Consider the following 23,536-nt stretch of genomic DNA (forward strand, 5'->3'; position numbering starts at 1 on the left):
ACGGCCGCGGGGCTTTAGGGCGGCGGGAGGTGGCGCTTGCCCTCTTAGTGGCGGAGTCGGTATCAGCGTCCGGCCGTGCCCGCGATGGAGGACGTGGGGTCGGCTGTGGCTTGGGTAGGCGCGGTGTGGCTAGCGCTGGTGCTCGCCCTCATCGTGCTGCCCTCGGCGCTGGGCGTGTCGCTGGGCATCTCCGAGGCCTACATGTGGGTCCTGGTGAAGACGCTGGAGGTAGGCGGGGACCGCCGTCCCCTCAGCCCCGTATCCTCCACCACACGCTGTGTCGCGCCGCGCGGGGCGTGGGGGCGGCCCGCGGGGCCTGTCCCGCCGCCGCGGGGGACTCCAAAATGGCGCCCCCGGTGAGGTGTCGCCCGGGGCCGGCGTGAGGCGGGGGGCGCCCTCGGGGGCCTGGGCCCGCCTCCGTTCCTCCGGCCTGGGCTGCTCCCCTCTGGCGGCGCCCCTCCGCCCAGTGGCGCCGGCACGTTTGTGCCACGTCCGGAGGAGACCTGGCGGGCTCCGCTGGCCGGGCAGGGCTCCCTGCGGCCGGGGGAAGTGTAACTGCTCCGCCGCCGCCTCCAGCCGCGCCCGGGGCGGTGGCGGGCCCTCGGCGCGGGCGGCAAGTTCCCGCGGGCAGGTGTGAGGGGATGGGGATGGTCTTTCGGGCCCGTGAGGCCCTGTCCAGGGCTGGGGAGCCCAGAGAAGCGTCTGTGCCCCCCACCCGCCTTGGGGAGCGAGGGCTGTGGAGGAGAGGGGGTAGGTTACATCCTGTTTGGCATCATCTGTGTCCATTTGTAGTTTTGGAGTTCAAGCCTTTAGGCAGAAACCTGGATCTGTGTGAATTTAGTGGTTGTGCAGACTGGTGTGCCCTCCTTGAACCTGCAGGAGCGCAAAATAAACCTTGTTACTTATGGCTGTACCGTGTCCTGGGCGCGGTTGTCTCTGCTTGGTGTCAGCTGTTCCCCACCTGAGAGAAATGGTGCTGGGTCACGCTCTTGGAGGGTATAAATGTCTGGCAGCATGCCCAGTGCCTACGATGGCAAGTGCCAGGAGTGATGATGCTCGGAGATGTGGACTCCCATCCGAGTCAATGTCCAGCACCTCAGTTGCCATCTTCCCCCAAATTCTCTGGGAAAGGGAGTTTCTCACAAAGGAACTGCTGTCTGGATGGGGCATAGCTCATGTGTGTGTGAAAACACTCCCTTTGAAGCTCATAGTGGTGGTGAGGAGGAGTGTTTTAAAATGGCTGGTGGAAGTGATTTAGTTTAAATCTTTATTATGCTTTTTCCAAGGAGGAGGGGAACCCAAAGCAACAAAACAGTTGTATGGAGGAAAAGTAAAATGATGCAAGGCATAGTCTGTGGCAATGCAATATACATCAGTATGTGACTATGGAAAGTAGGTTTTGTCTAATTTCGTCTTGTTCTATGAGGTTTTCAGTCAAACCTGGCTTATGTACTGCAATACCTTCAAGATCTTTGATGCTCGGCAAAAAAAAAAACAAACCACCAGCCACCTAATAAAAATGGTATCTGTTAAGTGGATCTTAAGTTAAAATGTTTTAAGGCTTTTGATGAGAATGAACCTGCTTGAAGTACTTTCTGGGGTCCTGAATGGTATCAGGATAACTGTTAAGGGTAGAAGATGCAGTTGTTACTGGAAAAAAATTTTTGGATAGCAGAAGCTGAGGAGGTAAAGGTCACACTGGCCTGAGGGAGCAATCCAGATGGCCTAGTAAGATAGTCTTGTTTGGATGACTTGCCTTCACCTGTGATTAACCACAATTTACATTCTTTATTCTTAGATCATTAATCATTATTTTTTAGTGTCATCAAGTGTTGTGACAAGAAGTGACTCAAAATGTCTTGGGCAGAAGTATGGAGAAGCAGCTGATGACATATCGATGATGGTAACTTGTAAGAGCTCTTCTGATGCAGAAGGGAGGAAATAATGACTTATCTTGAGAGTTGCCATTACTTTTGCCTGAAATACTTTCTGGAATTACATGCCATTCATTATATTTAAAATATATGTTATTAATACACAATTATATTGTACATAAATATTATATATCTAAAATATATATATATATATAAAAGAAAAGACAGTGACAAATTGGGAAGTGTTCTGAGGAAAAGAGTCTGCTAAGTTGGACTTGCTGCAGGAGAGTGAAGAAGCTCAATCCACCTAGGTAATCTACTTATCTCAATTTGGCCTTGCTTTGTCTGTGAATTCTTTATGCCTTCAGAATACCTGCATGGGGAGAATCCCTGAAAGAAAGTGTTTTGTTGTGAAATGTCTCCTGTTCCTTGGCTTACAAGTCTGTCTTGGTTAGCAGCCTGAGACAGACAGGCTGATAGTCTGCCAGTCAGTTCCAAGCAGCACATGCAAGAGCCCCTGAAGATATGTGTTGTCGCACCTGACTTTTCCCTGCCAAAAATCATGCTAACAATGGAAAATGTTAAATACATAGCTGCTAGCCTTGTGCAGTTGCCTGGGTGTCTGAAACTTCCTGAGTATGCAGGCTTTCTCCTGAGAAGCAGTCGTCTCTTTTGTGGCTATGTTGAATCACAGGATGCTGCAGTCTCTGATGGCTGTGACCTTTTTCAGCACAGTGGTTGGGTTAATAGCTTCCTTGAAGCTTCCTCTTTGGCTTCCAGCTCTGGATCTTCCAGGCAGTCTCCCTTGTCTCTTTGCAGGAGGGTAGGCTCTTTGGCCTGCAGAGTGCTTGGTCAGGATGGTGCTGCTGCTGCTTTGGTTGCCTCTTTGATGGGCTAGATCACAGGAACTGTCTGCAAAGTGGCTACCCAGTTGCTCTTTGGCTTTGCCTGTTTGTATCCCACATGTTGGCATAGTGGGAGGGCACAGTGACTATGAGGTTTGTTTCCTACACAGCATATATTGTCAGGGAATAACATGTGTTTTATTAAAGCTAACCTGTTTGGAGGGTCCAAGTCTGTCAACTTGGGCACCCATAGTCCAGGGACTAAGTAGATGGAGAGCCTACAGTTTGCTGTGGTACGTCTGCTGGTCCACTGTCATGTCAGATGAAACAAGGCATATAAAAATGAGTCTGTGGTGTTCTGTTCACTTGTCATCTAGGCTGTGGTACGGAGCAAGTTGCAGATGATACTGGACTTGTGCTTGAATTTCTTCCTGCCAATAAAAATAAATTTGTTCCCACTTGTTTCAGAGGGCAGAAGCTTGTTTCCAGTGCTGCAAGCATGGCCCAAGAAAAGGGAGGCGAAAAGCTCCTTTTAGGAACAAAATGTTCTTGTACTTTGGCTACCTGACATCACTGACAAGGGAGATTAGTTGGTGCACAATAGCTTTTTCTCTATGCTGGTCTGCCTCAGCAAGGCGCATGCTTCTGAGCAAAATGCTGCATGTACAGACAGCAGTGTTGACGATATCCTTCTGTTGGGTTGCGTTGTGGGTTGCGTTTGACCCTTAAGTACTGCACTAGGGATCGCCAGCTTTATATGGAGTATGTAAACATATTTTTTTCCTATGTGATTATATTTTTTTTCTCTGTGCTAAGGGGAAAAAGAGCAGAAAAGCATGACCAGCTATGCTAATACCAGAGGAATGCAGTACACCAGGCAGACTACTTGCTATTACAAAACCTGCATCCCCCATCACGTAGGTATTCCTTAAAGTACGTTAGCTTGCTTCTGAATTGCTGTACCAAACTAAGCAAACTTTCAGGAAACTGCTCGCTTCTGCCTGTGGCTTCCCTTTCAGTGTTAATAGAAGGATCCCTGGCACCATGTTAGCATGTTTTTTTTAAATGTTGGATTACTGCTACAAAAGCATCTCCAGCAGCTGTTTGCTCCTACAAGGAGCTAGTACGGGCTAGTCGCCTGCCATGCTAATGCTTGTGAAATCACTTGCCACAGAAATCTTTCCTATTGCTCGAATGCTGGGGACTGCCTCTTGCGATGATCACAGCGTGCTGCATTTCTCCCTGTTTGTTTTGAAACATCATCAGGTAGCTTCCAATTTTAAACTTAGTGCATCTTTACCTCTTGGTCTCATTTTTCCTCTGTCTTAGTCTGTTGCCTGTTTTATAAGCTCTACTATGATTTGGGGCTGATAAGGCCCCTGCAAGCATGCCATTCGAGCTTTCTTTCCAAGCAGCGGAGAAATCCAGCCTTTCAGAAAGTGGTTTGTCTTTCATTAAGGCCCACAGAGCAATCTGTTTATTTCCATAAGTTTGTAGAAAGTCTGGAGGACTAGTTTAGACTGTGTGCCTATATATTTGGCAGTAGGGATGAGCCCCCTTGAGTCATGATCTCTGCTTGACAGATGGTAGCTCACCTTGTTAAGAACTAATTCCAATACTCCGGTTTTTTTTTTCCCAGTCTGGTGGTTTTTTTTGGGGTGTGCCTGGCTCCCTGAGACAGTAGGCTTGACTTGTCAGCAACACTTGTACAGACTGCCCTGCTTGCTCTTTCTAATGGGAAAACTTTTTTTGTATTTTTTAACTGTGTGGTGCATGTTACTTGTGAAATATTTAAGAAATGAGCTAGCCTGAGGGAAGTGAAGTTACTAAGTCACACTTGTGTTAAGAAACAGCCTGGCTATAAACTAACATCATGTTACTCTGTATTTTTGGGCTAATGGTTTGTTGATGCCTGCAACCTCTTTGAATGCATGCCCCCTGCCCCATCCCGGATCTCTCGAGGCTCTTTGATTGTGGGGCTTGCAGTTATCAGAGAAAGCATTTCTTGGTTTTCCCGGTTGTGCTGTAATGCCCAACAGATGCTTGAAGTCATATGTGTTTTTCACATTCTCTAACTGATCCATCTGGGGTGAATAGCGGCCCCTTGTAACAGAAGCAATTTGTAATGGCTTATTATGTTACCCTGCAGTGAACGTGCTTTTGCTAGACAGGGGTGTAACGTTATTCAGTAGCTAGGAGGTGAAGCTGAAGTTACTTGCGTTGCAGATGATCCTGACAATGTGAATGGACCTAAACTTGAGAATAATATACCTGTGGGGGAAAAAAGGACCTTTTGGTGCCTGTGGTCAAACTGTAGGTGGTAGCTGCGCAGGTTAGGTGGGATGGGCTATTATGTCCTGTCCCAAGTATGCCGGGCTGCAGCTTCTTCCCCTGAGCCACCATCAGGATTGCATGTGGTGCTGGGTATAAGGGCAGGGAAGGGAGAAGGAGACTGCATGCTAATAAATAGGTGAATCATTGTGGGTTTTTGACTGTTTCCTCCTTAACTCACTGCCCTCTGAAGCAAGCTTTGCTGACTAATGTCATTGTGCAGTGTCAGTGAAGGCTTCTATCTGTGTAGTTGGTGTCCTTCAAGGACTGCTGGGCAGAAGAAAAACTGAGAGCTCTGAAGTGAGAGAGTAACTCTGAAGACTGCCAGCTCAGATGTTAACAAGAAGCATGTCTTGGAGATGTGCCTGATGTGAATGGCGTACTGTTGTTTACAGGGCTTGGACTGACTTTTGGAATAGTGTTTTAGCAAATCTGCTGTATAATCTTGAAGTAAATCCCTGGGCTGTATCCACCTAGACCCCAGTGCTATGAAGGCTGTTATGTATGTTTTCCACAGATTTAATAATCAGGGCTCATTGCACATAGGTAAGGTTGGCAGAACTGGTCGTTACCCACTGCTGGGGTTGCATCACTAATTAACACAGCATCTTTCTGGTCAACAACTCTGATTTGAAACTGCTCTCAATTTTGCAGCATGTGAACACTGGGATTTCTGATACTGTTGATAAGCAAATGCTGTTAAATAACAGCAGGTGTATTCAGAGCTTGCCTTAAAGTAACAGTTTGCGAAGCTGGTGTAAAAGAAGCTGCTTGGCATTTCTGTTGCTGGTGCCCTTGGTGTTTTCCTGTAAAGCTGGCCTCTTTGTTGTTCTTTGGATACCTGTCCACCAGGAAGGACTTGCTATACAACTCGTGTGTGCAGAAGAATTTGGAAAGCTGCTTGGAGGCAGTGACAAGGATATCCCATCAGAATGAGGAAAAGATGGCATGGGAGACTAGGGGACCTTTTGCCCTCACTTGGAAATGGTTGCTTCTCTTGGTGGTATTTTCCTCTCCTCCTCGCATAAAACCACCAAATAATTGGCATGCAGATTTTGCTGTGTTAACAATGTAGCATTGCATGGGAGGTGCTATGAAATCTTTCTGTTGTTACTGAGGTTTGGAGAGCCTCCAAGGAGGAGTGTTCACCTGCACAAGCATGTAAACTTTTGCTCTGAACATGACCTGGCAGTGCCTTTAAATAGGGGAACACCAGTGATCTAACTCCATATCACTGCAGATTTCAGTCATTGTCAGTAATTCTCTCCTCTTCTGAATAATTGTCAAGCATTGCTATTAAGCCAGAAGTGATGTAAAGGTGATAAACGGTGTGAAAGGCAAAGCTCTTTTAGGAAAACAGGGCAAGTCCCTGAAGTGTTGCAAATAACTTGACTTGTGATTGATCCTAACAAAGATGTGCTTTCATGAAACAACATGTCAAGCTTGGCTTTGGAGATATCTGGAGATAAGAAGTTTTTTTGACATTTGAATCTTGTAAATAATGTGTGATTTTTTTGCCTCTGAAGTCTAACAGGATCTTTCTCAAGTACTGCATAAATCTTATATATGTGGGAATTGCTTAGTGATGCATAAGTGAAATTGATCTTTTGGCCGTTTTGTATAGGCTGTTGACTTGCTGTGTGTTTATTTTTTTTTTTTAATATGCTGACAAATTAGAAGTCCTTCATACGAGGATGAGGAGGGAAACCTCAGGGAAAGGTTGATATGTTTTCCTTGCCTAGTAAAGTGTGGTATCTTCAGATTGTGCCTTGTGTGATTGAAGCATCCAAGCTATTTTGTATTGACCAGTTGGAATACCAAAATTTCAAAATCAGACCTATGATGGTGTTTGTGTAGTTTCTGTGATCATGCTGCTTTCTAACTTTGCATGTTAGTTCAGTGGATAGCCCCAGCTGCAGAACTATTTTTAATCTGTTCAGGAGCCTGGTGTTTTATACTGATTCCCCAAAACTGCTTCAGGAATCCCTGCTAAAGACTTAGGTCTGCACCAAGGTACTTGAGACTGCCTGCTCAGCACCAGCTTGCAAGCTGGGAGAAGCCGCTTAGGTTTGTGTCAGTGTTACTGATAAGTGATAAATCCAAAAGACCTGCCAGTCTGCTTTTTGCTCATCTTCTGAGTAGAACGGAGGGTATGGCTTATAATTTTGTTTCATGCTTTTTGATCTCTAATACACAAACACATTATTTTCCCCTCTGTGGGATGGCTCAGCTTACCTTGTGATAGCTCTTTGTAGCATAAAGCTGTTCTTTACCATGGGAACCAGCTGAAATGGTGATGGATGGTGCAAATCCCTAGTTAGCAGGAAGGAAGGGAAATGACTCACATTGCTGCATGTGGTGTCTTTTTTGTTTTCCAAACTGGATATAAACAAGATTTTCACTTGATCAAAGTTCAAGTTTTGGCTTTGATGATAGTGCCTTTACTTAATCTAATCCTTCCACATATTCTCAGACACCTGAAATAAAGTTAAGTAAAAATGTCTTGCTGCTTGGTTGCTGGAACTTGCATAGTTTTTGAAAATATGATGGATTGAGGGAAGAAGAAAGCTGACATACAGGACTAAAAACTGGTTTGCTGTAGCATCTGGTAGACATGGGCCCTTTTGAATGCCCAAAGGCTCCTGGCGAAGAGGGGAGCAAGAGGAGGAGCTGGTCTCATCCTTGCTGGTGTTATGAAGCATGCTTAACTCCCCTGGGAGATCTGGCACCAAAAGTAAAACTGCCTTAACTATTGACTTGTGGAACACAAGTCAGCTGTTCCCTGGAATGCTTTGTGCAACCTTTGTACAAGATACCACACTGGTATCAAGCTTGTGGCAGTGCTCCCATCTCCTGGGAAGGCATGGGTAGAGGGCAAAGTGAACTATCCTACTTTGCCCCTGCTTCCCCATCCCCCAGGTGGGGTACTGCAGCTTTCTGGAGTTAGATGAACCTGTGGACCAATGGTCAGACTACTTTGGAAGCAGGAATGTACTTTTCTGAATAGGGTAGATATATTCATCTAAGCAGTAGAAACTTACTTGGGTTACACAACCCTGCAATTTCTGTCTGCTTTGGGAAGAGTCCACTGCCTCCTTTGCATAGCAAAGTGTCAAAAGATACCGTAGTACAGTAGGATGTTGCAAGCTTCTGAGCATTACAAAGGCATGTCTCAATAGCTTGTGTCCTCATGGCTTGTGCTGAGGCTTAAACTTGTTGACACTGTCTAGCATGAACTTGTAACTGCAGTATTTCTGTAGCAAGAGCATTGTGAAGGGAGTGTTGCATGCTCTTTCTGTGCACCAAACAAACTCTTCTTCCAGGGTTTGCAAAGCATGGCAACGCTGGGTTTTGATTACCTGTTTGAGAGGATTTGGAAGATGAAAACTTACTTTCTCAGCTAGTGCATGTGGCTGAGACGATTAGCCAAGTATGTTCTTACTCTTCTATGTAATAAGTGACTTGCCTGCTTACGGACATTTTAATTCATTGAATACAGTGGTTCAAGTCTGGTCAGAGAATGATTGTGTCAATGTATTTGCTGGTCTGTATGTACCCCCAAAACCATTTAGCAGAAGAAATTGAGGTATTGTGAATAGTTTCTTCCTTGAACAATGTTTTGTTTTGGTATTTCCCAGAACTCTTATGGCTATAGAACTGCTGAGGATGATGTGTAGCCAGAAAGTACTGAGTTACTCCTACAGGTAAAATTAGTTCCTGGAACAGCTATTGCCTTAGCAGCATCAGAACTGAGAAAACAAGTGAATATATTGGCAGGGTAGGTTGTGATTCAGCAAGACCTGATACCGTAAGCAGTCCTGGCTGTTTCTGGGAAATTGTGTGGTGGAGATAATGCCATGAGTCAGGATACTGACCCTTCAAAAGGGAACTGCATCCCTGATTGCCCCACAGATCTGTTGAAAGGGAGAGGTGGAAACTGCATGGTTTAGCATTGGTCTGGGTCCGTTCAGTGCAGACCAGTGAGGACCATCTGTATTCTGTTAAAACAAAGTATGCCTTTGATACTTCTTAAGTTGTTAAGGTTTGAAAAGGGTAATATCCTGATCTTTTGATATGAGCTTATTTCTGCCAGGTCACCTGTCTGTCTTGGAAATGCCTATTATAACAGTATTCCTAGAAATAGGATTAAATCTTGTGGGGGAGGAATTAATGCACATAACGGGGAGCCATGAAGTCAGTCCTCTTTGGCTGAGCTTTCAATCCATTTGCAAAGCTGCCACATAGGGAGAGGAAGGATCCAGGCCAAAAGGTCTATACTGTCATCACAGGCAGGTTTTGGGGTGGCAAAGGAGTTGTAATTGTTAACCCAGTAAAAATGAAGCCTGACGTAGGAGGTAGAAAGGCTATTTAAAAGCACTGTGTGGAACTGAGTCAGCTGAAGGTCAAGAAGGCCTTTTGGCCCAAGAACAAGTGAAACTGGCTCCAGTCCCATTGGGGCTGGAAATGAGAGGAAGTCTCCTGATGCCCATGTTGTTCTGCCACTGGGTTTGCAGGGAGCAGAGCTGCTGGGAAGCTTTGACACTTGGGGAGCAGAGCTTACTTTATCACCTATTTCAATCTCATTCTCCCAGCCCACCCACTAGAAAAGAGCAGATTAACCCCAGTGAGCTGACAGCCCTTCCCAAGGGCAGGGGAAGGGGCTTTCTGCAGCTGTACACTAGAGCCAGTGATTCGGCCTGTTTGCTGCTCAGAGCTCTAAAATGCCAAGAACAAGCAGTTGCAGAGTCAAGGCAAATTTCAGTTTTGTTCAGCTTGGAAAAATCTTGGGTGCAATCCTCTTTGGACTGAGGCTGAACTTAAATGAGACTTCCCATGACTGCAAATGCTGTTTTGGTTTTTACTGGAGTTAGCTGTGTGCAGGCCTCAGTTTGACTTAACCCAGTCAGGACTTTTTTTTGCTTCAGTATGGTGAAACTACTCTGAAAGAACACAAGCTGAGTTGTGATGTGTCTGTTGGCTCTGTGAACATGTGCTGTGTGCTCAGGGGCTGTTGTCTAGCTCAGCTCCTGGAGCTTCCCATGCAGCCATGACTCAGTGGCTGGTGTGCAAGTAGCAAGTCTGATGGAGGTCTATCAGGCTCTTGGTAGCTGTGTATCTGAACTGGAACTGAAACATCTGTGGAGCACTGAATTGGCTTTCTGAAGACTGGCAAGCAGAGTTAGGAAAGACTGACTAGCCCTGAGTGGCTCTTTTGGTTATTAGATACATTGAGGCAGTGTTTCCTGAGAGGAACTGTGTATGGGTTTGTGGACACATCTGAGGAATATGAGTGATGATTACCTGGTGAAGATATTCTTTTAAAATCACAACCTGTCTGATTACGTGTTGCTTTTTTAGGTGACTTTTTTCTTAAGTTAATACTACATTTGTGAAATTAATGTTTTCTTTCTCTTCAACAGTGGGCCACTATACGGATAGAAAAAGGTGTCAAAAAGCCACAGCCACAGATGCTAAAGTCTCCTGCTGCTAATGGTGAGAGCTTGGGATGAAGTCAAATTGATAAGACTAATGTTCTGAAGTAGGGGAACTGAGTCCTTTTCAAATGGAGAAGTTAGATGTGTGCATGAGAGAACTGGAGAAGAGGTGAGGTGGTTACAAGCTAACTGTTACATCTAGTTGTTTTGCAATACTGCTGTGACAAGAACTGTTCCTGACATGCTGCTTTTACTGGTTTATACTGAATGGTTGAAATATCGGGAAAATGAAATTAAATGAAGGGTATGAAATAACTTTAAGTTTAACAAAACAAAGTAGAGCTTAAAATGGAGACTATCCTCAGTTGAGGGAAATTTTTGAGTTACACTATGAGCTTGATTTTTGTCTTGAAATCTGTCTTTAGGTCCCTGCTTGCAGGGCTGCTGGCCAACTGTCTCAGTCCTAACAGCATTGGAGTACACTTAATCTCTGAGGAGGTCTGAATGTTTAGTGGATGGCACTTTTCTTTTCCAAGCTTGGTGCTTTTTCTGTTGTAGGACTGCTGGGTGGAAGTGTGTGGTGTTATTATACTTGTTCCTTTTTTTCAGTCTGCTGCTATTCACCTTTTGCCCCCTGGAGTTACCTCAGTGTTTGCCAGATGAACTTCTTACACTCATCTGTAGAATGACAGCTGAAGAGTTGCTTCATATTTCTTCCTTTAGCCTAATTTTGAAATTAGTTCTTTTACTATATCTTAACCCATATTGTGCATATGTCGTGATAAGCTGTACTAGGTCAGAGTTGGCTGTAAGACTTTGGAGCTGTAACTGCAGTGAGAGCAATATGAGTTTGCCCAGGAAATAGGGGAAGGCTGACAAGGCGCTGCAGCTAGTGCTCTGTTTTCTCCTGGTTCCTGACTGCCTTGGTATTGCTGTTGATTTGTTTGGTTTTGTCAGCAATGGACAGTAGTGTCAGTGTTTTCTGTGTGGTCCCTCAGGCAGCACAGCTGGAAACAGGACTAGCTTGCCAGTTAGTAGACAAGTCAATTGTTTCCTGATTCTATGAATTAGCTCATGTGAACATGATACGGTAATGGGGACTGAACTGCTGAACTGGTCGTGTACATTTCATCTCCAAAGGAGTATCCTTATAAATGCTGTAAACATTGGCATTGTACTGTCTGCAGGCCAGGCATGAAACAGGCTCTAATGGTAGCAGATCCAACTGTCAGTTAGCATCTGTAATAATAAACTGGAGTTACTGCACAGCAGCTCTTAAAACAGGTTAAAATTTGTCTTATTTAATTGCTGATTTTAAAGTGGCTGAAAAAAGTATGTCCTGTATCACTCACCAGTGTCCTGAAAGTTGTGGGGGTTTTTTTGGGGGGTGGGGGGAAGGCAAAGTGAGTGATCCTTCCAAATCATATCAGTGCCCTGCTGTCTATGTTTCACAGGTTGTCAGTGATGCAGCAAGATATTCTTTTTCTTCCTGTAAGAGTGATAGTGTCCCATCATGTCATGGGTCAGTGAGAGGGCAAGAGATCCAACTATGCTGCTTTAGCTGCACAGTAGGAGCTCTTGTCTTCCTAGACGTCTGATTGTTCTGGCATGTAGTTTTTTGTTCTCTAGAAAAGAAAGGTAAAGGGAGAGAGAACCTGGCTGGTAGATTATGTTCTATGAGCTATCTTTCCATAAAACTACAAGTACCTATTCCCCTGTATGTGTGACTGAGGGGTGTACACTGCTAATATGTGCTGTAGTTCAGAACCTGGACTAATCTGAGTGCACTGTACTGTCTGGAGCATTAGTAATAGTAAAAATGGCCTGAGGTAATTCATATAGATGATTGCATGCAGGCCATGTCCAAGCAGTCTTGTGGATGGGGATACACAATCGCAATGGTAGCCTGAAGCACACTTTTTAATGCCCTTTTTATATTTGAAATTAAAATTAAAACCTTTCCCCACTGTAGGTGGCTCTTCCTGCAGTAAGCTGGAGTCTAACTGTTCCTTACTTGAGAAAGTATGGGAGCAGGGGAGATGTGGTGTGTGCAGTGCCAAGCTGTGCTCTGTATATTGCTCTTGGGAGCTTTTTAAGCATAGGACTGACTTGTGATAAGGAGTCTGGGTTCCTGTATGCGGATGAAAGTACTTGAGGGCCAAGGCAGGTGTAGGTCTAACAGTGCAGTGTGTAAGTTGGCATTCCCTGAGGTGACCAAACATGAGCAGGTGGAGAGGCCCAACTACATTACACAATATTTACTGAGGGAGAAGTTCACAGTGATAATGAATTATGGAGTAGCTGATTAAAACAGGCTAAAGGTTAAGTGTCTATATGTGTGTACACATATGTGTGTTAAGTGCTGAAAGGGAATGTGTAGCACTTCTTCCATCTTTCTTGACCATCCAGTCCTCGCTAGTAGGTGGGTCAGGATAGGAGGGAGCATTGCAGATGCATGTGCATGGGCAAGTTTTCCTGTTCCCAGGCAGAGCAAAAATAGTCCTCTCCAAAGACCTTAAAATCCAGTGTCCCTCAATATGAAAGACAAGAGGGAGCATGACTGAGGAGACACCACCTTTCTCTGCAGTACTAAAACCAGTGTATTTCACATCTGTTGGCAGAAATGGCAGCCAGTGCCCCTGCATTGGTTGTATGATAAGGAGTAGTCCCAAGAAAAATGTTGGGTGGTGTAGTTGCTATGTGGGGACTTAGCTGGTGCTGTCACCTCAAGGTCCTTCTGTGTTAGAGGGAAGCATGTTTATGTGCCGGGCCCAATGCTAGCTCTTGGCTGAGCAGATACTTGGAGGCTAGATGTCTATCTCATTGCAGCTGAATAACCAGCTCTCAGCTGTCGGTGTGGGTGTTGACTGTGTTAAAAGGCAGTCCTGTTCAAGTTGGTGGGTTTAAAAAACACAAAAATGCTGTGTAGTCAGTTTTGAAAGTGACATCCACTAAAAGAAGAGCTTATGCAAATAATGTGACTGTAAATAGATAGTGTCAAATTTGAGCCTGGTATGATTAGCTGACTAGAGTATGTGAGCTTGAAGGCTTTGGGCTTGTGCTGTGACACTGAGTAAAGCAGTGGCTGCAGATTTTTTTTGTTAAGAGTGATGTTTGTTGTGCTCCTGCATAATGCTGCCTTTTAGCTGTCTTTGGCAAACTCAGGTCTGCCCATGGCCAAGGGATTAAAGACCATTAAATGTTACTTCTGATTACAAGAAGGCTAAGTACATCACCTGAGCAGCATGTGTTTTAATTCTGTTCATAATACCTTCAGGTGCTGCTGAGATCTTGGCTTGGAGTAGCTTGTCCCAAGGCTGCAGGGCAGCTTGTCTGTGGGGGTGTCATGTGACAATGACAGTGCAGGCTGGTGAGGCAAGACATTACACCTGTGCTATCTAGCCTGTGCCAGCAGTGTGTTAAATTTGAACCCTGGGCTGGTTTCAGCCAAGTAGTAGGAGCCAGGGAAGCCAACTGCTTGGGTGATGCTGAACCAGGGGCTGGATAAGGAGGAAGTGTTCCCAGTTCTCCTGGGAACTGGAGAGAAGAGTGGTACTTGTGTGATGGGTGCTGGAGAGTTCCCCTGGCCAGTTTCTTGGCTACAACCTGTCTCCCACCCCAGCAGCAGCATGGAGCAGACAGGTGGGCTGGATGTTTCACAGCTTAGAGGTTTAAGGGACTGACTGAGAGAAAAATTGAACCACAAACTAGAGCTCTGGTTTGGGCTTAAAATATGACACAAGTGTAGTCCATCCTGCTAGATGTTTGATGTGATGCATGTTTGTACAATTTAGATCCCGAAGGGCATGCAGGTGTTTGGGTGTGCCATATTAACTATTTATATTTCCAGGCTTGTGGTGGGACAATGTACTGAGATGGTCCGCTAGTGGAATTACAAGTCCTGGCTGCCAAGTTCAGAGCTGAAGGTGCTAATAGGTCTTGTTGCAGTGTGACATCTCTCTTGCATGTTGTTCTTTAGTGTTTGCCTCAGTGATTTGAAGGAGTTGTATCTTGGAGCTTCTTGTGTTATCCCATATGTATGGTACAGTGCAATACAAAGATTTTCTATGTCATTTGTAATTTAAATGTTGCATGTGATTTGCACAGCAAATACATTCACAGAGTTTTTCTGCTGGCAAGACTTCTTTGGGATGCATATTTCCACATTGTGGGATGTGTATTTGTGGGAAAGTGCCTAGTAGCTTGAAACAGTTGAGTGCTTCCTCCTTTCTCATTTTATCTCAACATGGAAGCACAGAGATTATGCAATTTGTCAGAGGGTGTCTGACAGAGTGGCAATCTGAACTTGGACCTCTGTAATCCTAGTTGAGTGTCTCAGGGGATGGTTCTGGTTAAATGTTATTCTAGATTTCTTCAGTCATCAATTTCTGAAGCCAGACTTGCTTACCAGAAAGCAGCTACTTGATCTTTATATTTAGCTTACACAATTTGTCCTTGCCTTTGAAAGCTCTAGTGAGAAATTGGTGCTTATCAGACCATAAGTATAAGAAATGAAAAGGGGGGAGGAGAGGGAATACTTGCTATTTGTACTGCAATTCTGAACTCTCCAGGCTTCTTTTCTAGTGCCAGGCATTATGTGGGCAGAGTTCAACTGAAACACAACTCTTAGTGCTGAACTAAATTATGTCTAGGCACAACTTTGTGTTTTTTTGGAGGGTTTTTCTTTCTTTGATTTAAACTAAAATAAAACAAAACAATAGTGTGTTCCTGTCTGTGCTTATAGAAAAGACTTGTGCTGTGAAGGGAGGGAGGTGCATTTGGTTCAAAGCTGGTCCATGCACAGATGTCAGGTAGCTTTTGCAGTCTGGGGCTTTGGCAGGTAGCAGTAGAGCATGTCTCAGTTGAATGTGGCTGTGGGACACCATAATGTCTGACAAGAGATGGGCTTAGGGAACAGGGAAGCCTTCATGCAGGAGACTGAATGCTCTTAAATACACAGAGCACCAGGAGAAGGGAGTGGAAAGGCCAAGGTCTCACTTGGTTTCCTCTGGAAGCATAAGATGGTCTTGGATAAAGTTGCTGAGTTGAGGACTTGGCAAACCCTTTCCCACCATCTGACTTCTTTGTTTCATCTTCAGTAGGCAATAGAACTTGACATATTTGCTGCTCAAGGTGTTTATGTGAGGAAGGGGAGCTAGAACTGGCCTACTGAAGAGTATGCTATGTTCAACTACCCATCTCCTACCCGTAGGAGGGGCTCTGACAGTAAATTTGTCTCCTTGAGTAATGCAGAGCAGCGAGAGATTTAGAGGATGACTGTTACTGTATAGAGTCATTTCCTCATATGGTTACCCCTTCTCTCCCAAGGTATCATTGAAAGAGATGAAACACCTATGGAGAAAGAAATCGCCCGTCTGCATCGAGTGGACTTTGAATTCTCTGACATATTCTACTTCTGCAGAAAAGGGTTTGAGGCCATTGTGGAAGATGAAGTCACCCAAAGGTTTTCCTCTGAAGAGCTGGTCTCCTGGAATCTCCTCACACGGACTAATGTCAACTTCCACTACATCAGCCTGAGGCTGACTGTTGTATGGGTTATTGGGGTTATAGTGAGGTACTGCTTCCTGCTGCCCCTACGGTAAGCTTATGGATGCTGAGGGATTTTGTCAGTCTGGGAACATGCAAATGTGCGTTTTCTTGGGAAATGCCATCTCAGCTTTTTTAACCCAAAAGCAGCATTAGGAGATACAGAAGATGAACCTACTTAAACTCTCCTTTGAATAGTTAAGAAGCCATTCAGAACACTTTTATCTTGCCATTTACTGTGGAGAGTAGATTAGGGCTAGTGGTAATCTGTTCTGTGAATGCTTCCCCTAAGTCATGTCTATTGGCAGCATTAGTGTAAGTTGGGTGAGCTCTAAAACTATATGCCTTGGGGTATCTGAATCTGCTGCCTTTGCTAGACCATGATTTTGAGCAATGTGTCAGGGAATTACTGTTAGAGAGCTGGGTATTTCAAGTATCTGAGGAATAATTGAATTCCTGCAATCCCTTTCCATTTTAAAGGAGAAAGTGATATTAAAATGAGCAAAACTACTTAGTTTGATATAACGTCTATTTCTTCTGTAGCTTTACCCTTGCTGCCATTGGGATTACCTCAATGATTGTGGGGACAACAATGGTAGGACAGCTGCCAAACAGCAGGTAGGTACTGTGTGTGGTGTGTGAGGAACAAACTTGCCAAGTTGCATCACTGCAAACAGCTCAAGATTAGGACTGGACAGATTTTACAAGTGACAGACTACTTACTGATAGTCCACTCCACCCACAAACGTGGGGCCTTGCTTTTAGTGGCATTTTGAACTTGGGCTGAGGTTGGTGATTTTGGATGGGCTCCTATTGCTGTCATGAGAGACTCAAAGGGAGTGTTGGATGGGAGATAATGGTGCTGGGATAAAAAATACCTAGTGAGGAGATGACAGCCTTGTCTAGGTAAGTGAGACCAAGGGTGTGACATGTCTTGGCTGAGCTGCTGTAGCAAGTGAGTTGTAGAGCTGGGTATATCCCTCTGTGTTCCAGAGTACCAGGAAAATTTCAGCCCTGAGTTGTGTTGAGTAGGCTGGAGAATATTGCATGTGTGTCTAGCTGCTTTCCAGGATGCTCCAGATGCCTGTGATTTCTTTCAGTGTGAAAAACTATCTGAGTGAAGTGGTCCACCTCACGTGCTCCCGCATCCTTGTCAGAGCTCTGTCTGGTACTATCCATTACCATAACAAGTGAGTGAGCTGATGTTATGATAGCAAAAGCCTGTGTATTCTTCTTCATGTGTGAGTATGCCATTTGAAATGGGGCAGCTCTTTCCTGACCTGCAGCTTAATGTCACACCAGAAGCTGACTCACCTGACAGCTTTATGGAACTGTTGTGTGTGTAATGTGGTACGTAGTGCACTAGAAGTCTAACAAAAAATTAATGTAATTGCAGGGAAAACAAACCTCAGAAAGGAGGAATTTGTGTTGCCAACCACACATCACCGATAGATGCGATCATTTTGACAAATGATGGATGCTATGCAATGGTATGAGGAGATCCATGATGACCACAGCAGAGGGGGAGAGACCAGGAAAAGGAAAGATTGTGGGGTATTGGTTATTCTGGAGTACTCTACTTTCACAGTAGAGATGTTAACTTGAGCACTAGTCAGTGGCGAAAAGTATAAATTGTGTTGAAGTTGGTTGACAAGTTACATGCTGGTGAAGCTGTCCTGGCAGTGTCAATGCTAGGCTCTTCATCTGGTGAAATACAGATATTTGCTTCCATATGCTTGAGATATGCTTCCATGCGTGTGTCTCGATCCTTTCAAGTGAATGCATTTTAACAGTTTTTGTGGGCACTGCCCAATCCTGGTTTGCAGTCTTCAGTATGTTTGGATTTTTTTGAGGGGAATGCAGAAGAGGAAGTTTTGCTTTTCAGGTGTCTCATATGCTGATGTACCTTATTGGGCTTGCAGGTTGGCCAGGTTCACGGTGGACTAATGGGAGTTATTCAGAGAGCCACAGTCAAGGCCTGTCCTCATGTCTGGTTTGAACGCTCGGAAATCAAAGACCGCCATCTAGTGACAAAAAGGTGAGGTGTGGGTTGGAGCAGGGGATTGCAGTGCTAATGTAACTCCAGTACCTACTAGTGCCTGAGAGGTCACGCCTGGGTATGTAATCTCCAAAGAGTCATTGAACAATCAAAGACCCTGATGAGGAATTAAAGCTTTGGAAAGACAGAAGCCCAAGAAGGTGATGAGGTTGCAATGGGAAACGGGGAACTTGGAACATTGGGATCTTGACAGGGCAAAAGGCTGACTTGCAAAAGCATCTTCTTTTAGCAGGAGCCATATCTAGTTGTCTTATTCCAAATGATGACTGCTGCTTATAAATGCTAATCACACGGTTACGAGTTATCTGTAATTCCACATTACTGTAGGCTGGAATGATGCAGGGTATTGCAGAGTTGTAGGCGGGAGTAGCAGCAGTCAGTATAGTAGTGGCTCAACAGCAGATCTTGGAGTGAGTTGGAGGGGTGGTATGCAGCAAATCAGATCGTTCAGAATGACCTGAATATGCTTGCTTGTGTGGGCTTTGGTACAGTAGACTGTGGTCAAAATGTCAGGTTCCCATGTCACCAAGGAAGGCTTGAAAAGTTTATACAGGGTGAAATGGTTCAGACCAAAGGTTCTGGTAAGGTCTGGATTGCAGCAGACTGTCACAAAACATCTCATTTGGGTATCCATCAGCATAATAACGAATTCAGGTATACATTTTGAAAGGATGTGAAGATAGTTCAAATTCTGGGATTTTCTCCTGAAGAGAAGTACTGATGAAAAAATGGGCTTTCTGTGACATGAACTGTTTCGACTTCATTCGAAATTGTGAGCCACTAGAAATAACAAGCTTTGCTTGTTTGGGTGAGTGGTAAAAATGTGTCTAATTATAAAACTGAGCTGCTTACAAAGGCAGTTTTTTGCAGAATATCACCAAAGGCATATGCATGAATACTGTAGTACAGTGATAGAAATTCTTCCTAATTTTTAAAAAACTTTTAGCTTAATTTTGTCAGGTTAACTTCTTTACCACCTCATTGGCCTCTGCACAGCAGGACAGCTCTGCCAAGTCATCCAAGTGTTATTCAAGTAGTGTGAGCTGTAGGCATTTAGGAGTCTTCTTTTTAAGAAATGTTAAGTAAGCAGAGTCTGGATGGACCACTACACAAGACTTTTTTTTTTTCTTATGTAGGCAATTTCTTGCAGGCTGAGTTGATCATAGGTAGTTGGACTGACTTAATGGCATACATTTGTTGACTTCCCTGACAGTCATTACTAAAATAATATGGAGGAAAGGAAACAGGATGTTGCTTCAGTGTAATGCACCAAGGGCCTAATGGATGGCTTGCACAAAGGTTCAGGTTTGTCAGAAACAGAAAAGCAAGTACAAATCAGTGTCCAGTAAAAGGTTTTGATTTCAAACAAATGTTATGCATAAAGATATTTTAATGCATCTGCCTGGAGAAGAGTGGAAAGGAGCTGTTTTTTAAGCTTTCCTTCTGCTTCCACAGGCTCAGGGAACATGTGGCAGATAAAAGCAAACTCCCGATCTTAATTTTTCCAGAAGGTAAGAAGCTGAACTGCTCCTTATGTCCATTCAGCGTAGATGTCATCCCTGTTCTCTTTTCATAGCTTCTGGTGCTCAAATGTATCTTCACCTCTGGCTTAGATTTTATTAGGGCATTCCTATTTTTCATCTTTTATATGAGATTACACAAAGACAACACAATACTGTCCCTGGCTGTTGGGTCTCCTGGCAGAAGCTGAAGACAGAAGAATGGGAAGATTGTTTCTTTTCCCCTGTGAATATCAATTCACTGTCCTGCAGATCTAACCTCAGCCTTGTGCTTTTTGTCTCATACATGTTCTGGCTTCATTCAGGGAGTCAGTCACAGGACAAAGAATGAAAGTAAGCAGGGGAGAAATGTTTAACTTACCCATAAAGGGCCTGTGTTTGCTTCTCAGTGAGTGTAAGACATGTACATTGATGTAGTATTGCTACTGAAATGTGGTAGGCTGTGTGAAGTAATGACTTTAGTTTTTCTTCTGGACAGGCACCTGCATAAACAACACATCTGTGATGATGTTCAAGAAGGGGAGCTTTGAAATAGGAGGGACAATCTATCCTGTTGCAATCAAAGTAAGTGGAAATAGCTGGCTGCTGAATTTCAAAGTTTGGGATCTGTTTTTTGTCAAGGTGGTAGGAAGCTGTCTCAGCACAGCTGCTAACAAAAGCACAGTAGCTCTGGCAATTGGCTACATGCTGTGGATGACTCCTAGAGTATAACCAGCCAAAATGAGAAAGTGAAGTCCTTCAGCCTATAGAGCCTGGCTGGTAGGTCCTTGGTGGGGTCAGCTGCTTCTTCCAGAAAGCTGGAAGGAAGGGAGATCCAGCTAGTCCTTCCCAGTGCTGAAGGGAAGAGAAGCATGCAGCTTGCACCAGACTTAGCTCTTTTGGCTGTTCAGGCAAATGGGTGACATCTGCTGCTGCTTCTGTCATGTAATCACAAGCAGTGCTAGTAAGCACAGGCTACTTTTTCTAAAGTCTCATTCTAAGCAAACATGTCAGTTGTGAATTTTTTCTTACTCTGGCATGTGACTGAAAGCATCTACCTCAGATCTGAGGCAGGCTGTGATGGTCTGTGGGGAAAGGGTTTTATCAGTTGTTTGTTGTGATCCCTTACAGTATGATCCTCAGTTTGGAGATGCATTCTGGAACAGCAGCAAGTATAACATTGTGAGCTATCTGCTGCGATTAATGACCAGCTGGGCCATTGTTTGCAATGTGTGGTACATGCCACCAATGGTTAGAAAGGTAATCTAGCATCTGGTTGACTGATTGCTATTGAAGAACCTGACTGTGTCTGCAAGTGCCTCTTTTTACTCTTCCCCCCTTCCCCCCCCCCCCCCCCCAAACCCCTACCCACCCCATGTCTCCAAATCAGAGTTTTATACTGGACTTTTGTTAGTGTTGACTTTATATGATTGGACTTAGCTTTTTCTGATGCAGCTTGGTACCATCAGCAGTGCATCAAATATGTAAAGGATAGCAGTAACTATGGTGCTATTCACAGTAGCAATGCTGTTAATGTTCCATCCTGTGGGAGCAAAATTTTCCCCTAATTTCAACACTTTAGGGGAAAAATGAGCTAAATTATCATCACATTGGAACATCAGATCGTGTTGGCATGATAAGGGATGGATCGTTTGGCAGTGAGTGAATTTGATGAGGCAGCAGATGAAAAGTGTTATGGAAGTCTGTTCAATTCACTTCTCTCTGCTTTGGTTATGTTGAATTTATGACCCTTGAAGGAAGGCGAAGATGCTGTTCAGTTTGCCAACAGAGTGAAGTCAGCCATTGCTCGCCAAGGAGGACTGACTGAACTTCCCTGGTGAGTGATGCCATCCTTGTTAGGCTTCATGGACTATCTGTTGTTAGTTTGAGAGGTGCTTTCTCCCTTAGCTTTGTGACAGATAACATTCTACATAACTTTATTCCACGCAGGAGAAAACGAGGGAGCACATATGTGTATGTGAAAATAAAAATAAAAAACATGCATAAAGTCTTTGGAGTATGTAGCTCTCATGCAGTGAGTTTCACCTAAAGACTTGATGCTTTTGAAGAGGGTCCTTCACAGTTGTTTCTCATGTTGAGAGTCATGCTGAGATTAAGGAGCGGAAGTGAAGTTATTTGGCAAAACTGTTGAACAACAAAAAATAAAACACAGGGCTTGAGGCTTTCTACTCCAACTTTCTCGTGTCCTACCTCAGTAAGTAACAGCATAAACCCTAGATTTCATAGGACTGTCTGAAACAAACTTGAGAGCAAGATTCTGATGAAGAGAATGGGCAAACAGATTCAACTATGACGCCCAGCTGGCCCTCTGAATGACATAAGGCAGGAGACAACTATGGTGGTGCACAAGATTGCCTCTACAGTCTAGGGAAATAGCACCCCAGATTGGCAAAGATTTCTATGGTAGGTGCAACCTGTTACCAACATGAGTAGGCTGCTTTAACGGGCTAAACTCAAAATTTGGACTGCATAAGCATTATGGCTTAAGGTAAATGTTTTAATAAACATGCTTAAACTTGGATGTTCTAGAAGTTCTGAAGAAAAACCACTTTAATCTTTTAGGCTAAGACTGTAGAGTTGACTAAGATAGCTAATATAATACATAGTTCGATAACAATAGTAGTAACAATCATGATGGGTTACTTTTCTCTCTTGCTCTGTTCCAGGGATGGAGGTCTGAAACGAGCGAAAGTCAAAGATACTTTCAGAGAAGAACAGCAGAAAAACTACAGCAAGATGCTAGTGAGAAATGGATCAATAGGGAATCTGTCTACAGGAACAGAGTCAGACTGAATGGTGGTTCTTGAGAATTAATTTTGCACAACCAGCCTTAGCAGGAATAATGGTTTCTAATTAAAAAAAACAAAAACAAAAAAAACCCAAAACCCACAAAAACTGGAGCAACAAAATCTCTCATTATGTGTATGCATATCCTCTGTATGGCTGGTGCAGAGCCTGCCAAGGGCAGTGTCTCTGTATCTCCCCTTCCCTTTTTACTCCTCTCACTCTCCTGCCCCCCCCCCCATCTTCATGAGATGATGCACTGTAGCTCCTGGTGTTCTTGAGCTGAATGTGTGGAGAGTTAAGAGACAAAATGAAAAAAGAACCATGATTTTTCTGAATTTGTAAGGATGAAGCGAAGTACACTGAACAGCTGCTCTCAGGACACTGGTTGTGAAGATACCTCTTGTTCATGGTACTTTGAGGCTTTAAACATAACAAAATTTTGTCTTTTTTCCTGTTGCTCACAGACTTTTAGTTGTAGATGCCTTAACATGTTTTAGGATATTGTCAAAACTGCAAGACTGACTCTTTTGGTTAGCTTGCACCTGGATGTGCAAGGGGGAAAGGGAAGCAAGGGCTGCTGCAGACCCTAAAGGATGGGAAAGGAGCTGCCCTGCCAAAAGCACAGTTCATGGAACATGAGGAATTTGGTGGCCTTATAACATGGTATTGCCTTTACTGAGAACTGCTACCTGAGGGAAGATAAGGGGCAAGTCCTCAATCTCCCTGTCCGCTGCTACTGTTGAAATTGCTTTCTTGAGATCTGGAGCTGTAAAGGTAAGATATGGTAAGCAGCTGGATAATGTAGACTATGACAGATGAGTTATGAAGTGTTTTTTCAAGACTACCCTTCTGCAAAAATTACTGCTAATGGCTTAAAGGTCTCAAGAGAGCCACTCCAGAAACACATTTTGTGTTGATCTGGGCTAGCAGTAGCTGTCACAACTATAAACATAGGATCTGTAAGTCACCTATGATACAAGACGTGGCATGTTCAAATCTACAATATATTGCTGTCTGAATGTAAAGAGAAATAAATTCTATATTTCTAATGGGTCTTGTGTGACATTTATATTATTCTCTAAATGTGTGTAAATAAAACAGTTATAGTTCCTGAAAACTTAAAATTACGATTGTGGAA

The 23,536-nt window shown here is 44.1% G+C and overlaps 1 protein-coding gene across 4 annotated transcripts; it reads left to right on the forward strand.

Moving 5' to 3' along the window:
- Window positions 1-3: 3 nt before the first annotated feature.
- On the forward strand, window positions 4-23,447 carry LOC115344940 (glycerol-3-phosphate acyltransferase 3). 4 transcript variants are annotated; one of them, XM_030022995.2, is made up of 13 exons: window positions 173-228; window positions 3,536-3,636; window positions 10,471-10,543; window positions 15,814-16,084; window positions 16,576-16,650; window positions 17,133-17,222; window positions 17,429-17,522; window positions 17,955-18,070; window positions 19,547-19,602; window positions 20,090-20,175; window positions 20,722-20,850; window positions 21,348-21,427; window positions 22,278-23,447. In XM_030022995.2, exons 2-13 carry the CDS (start codon window positions 3,556-3,558, stop codon window positions 22,402-22,404), a joined length of 1,278 nt encoding a protein of 425 aa, XP_029878855.1. In that variant the 5' UTR covers window positions 173-228; window positions 3,536-3,555; the 3' UTR covers window positions 22,405-23,447. The 4 variants fall into 4 exon arrangements, with proteins under 4 accessions (XP_029878847.1, XP_029878874.1, XP_029878855.1 ...); XM_030022987.2 differs by lacking the exon at window positions 3,536-3,636 and having other exon boundaries at window positions 4-228; XM_030023004.2 differs by lacking the exons at window positions 173-228; window positions 3,536-3,636 and adding an exon at window positions 1,372-1,392.
- The last annotated feature ends 89 nt before the right edge of the window (window positions 23,448-23,536 follow it).

The sequence above is a fragment of the Aquila chrysaetos genome, chromosome 1, assembly GCF_900496995.4.
Source record: "Aquila chrysaetos chrysaetos chromosome 1, bAquChr1.4, whole genome shotgun sequence".
In the NCBI taxonomy this organism is placed as follows: domain Eukaryota; kingdom Metazoa; phylum Chordata; class Aves; order Accipitriformes; family Accipitridae; genus Aquila; species Aquila chrysaetos.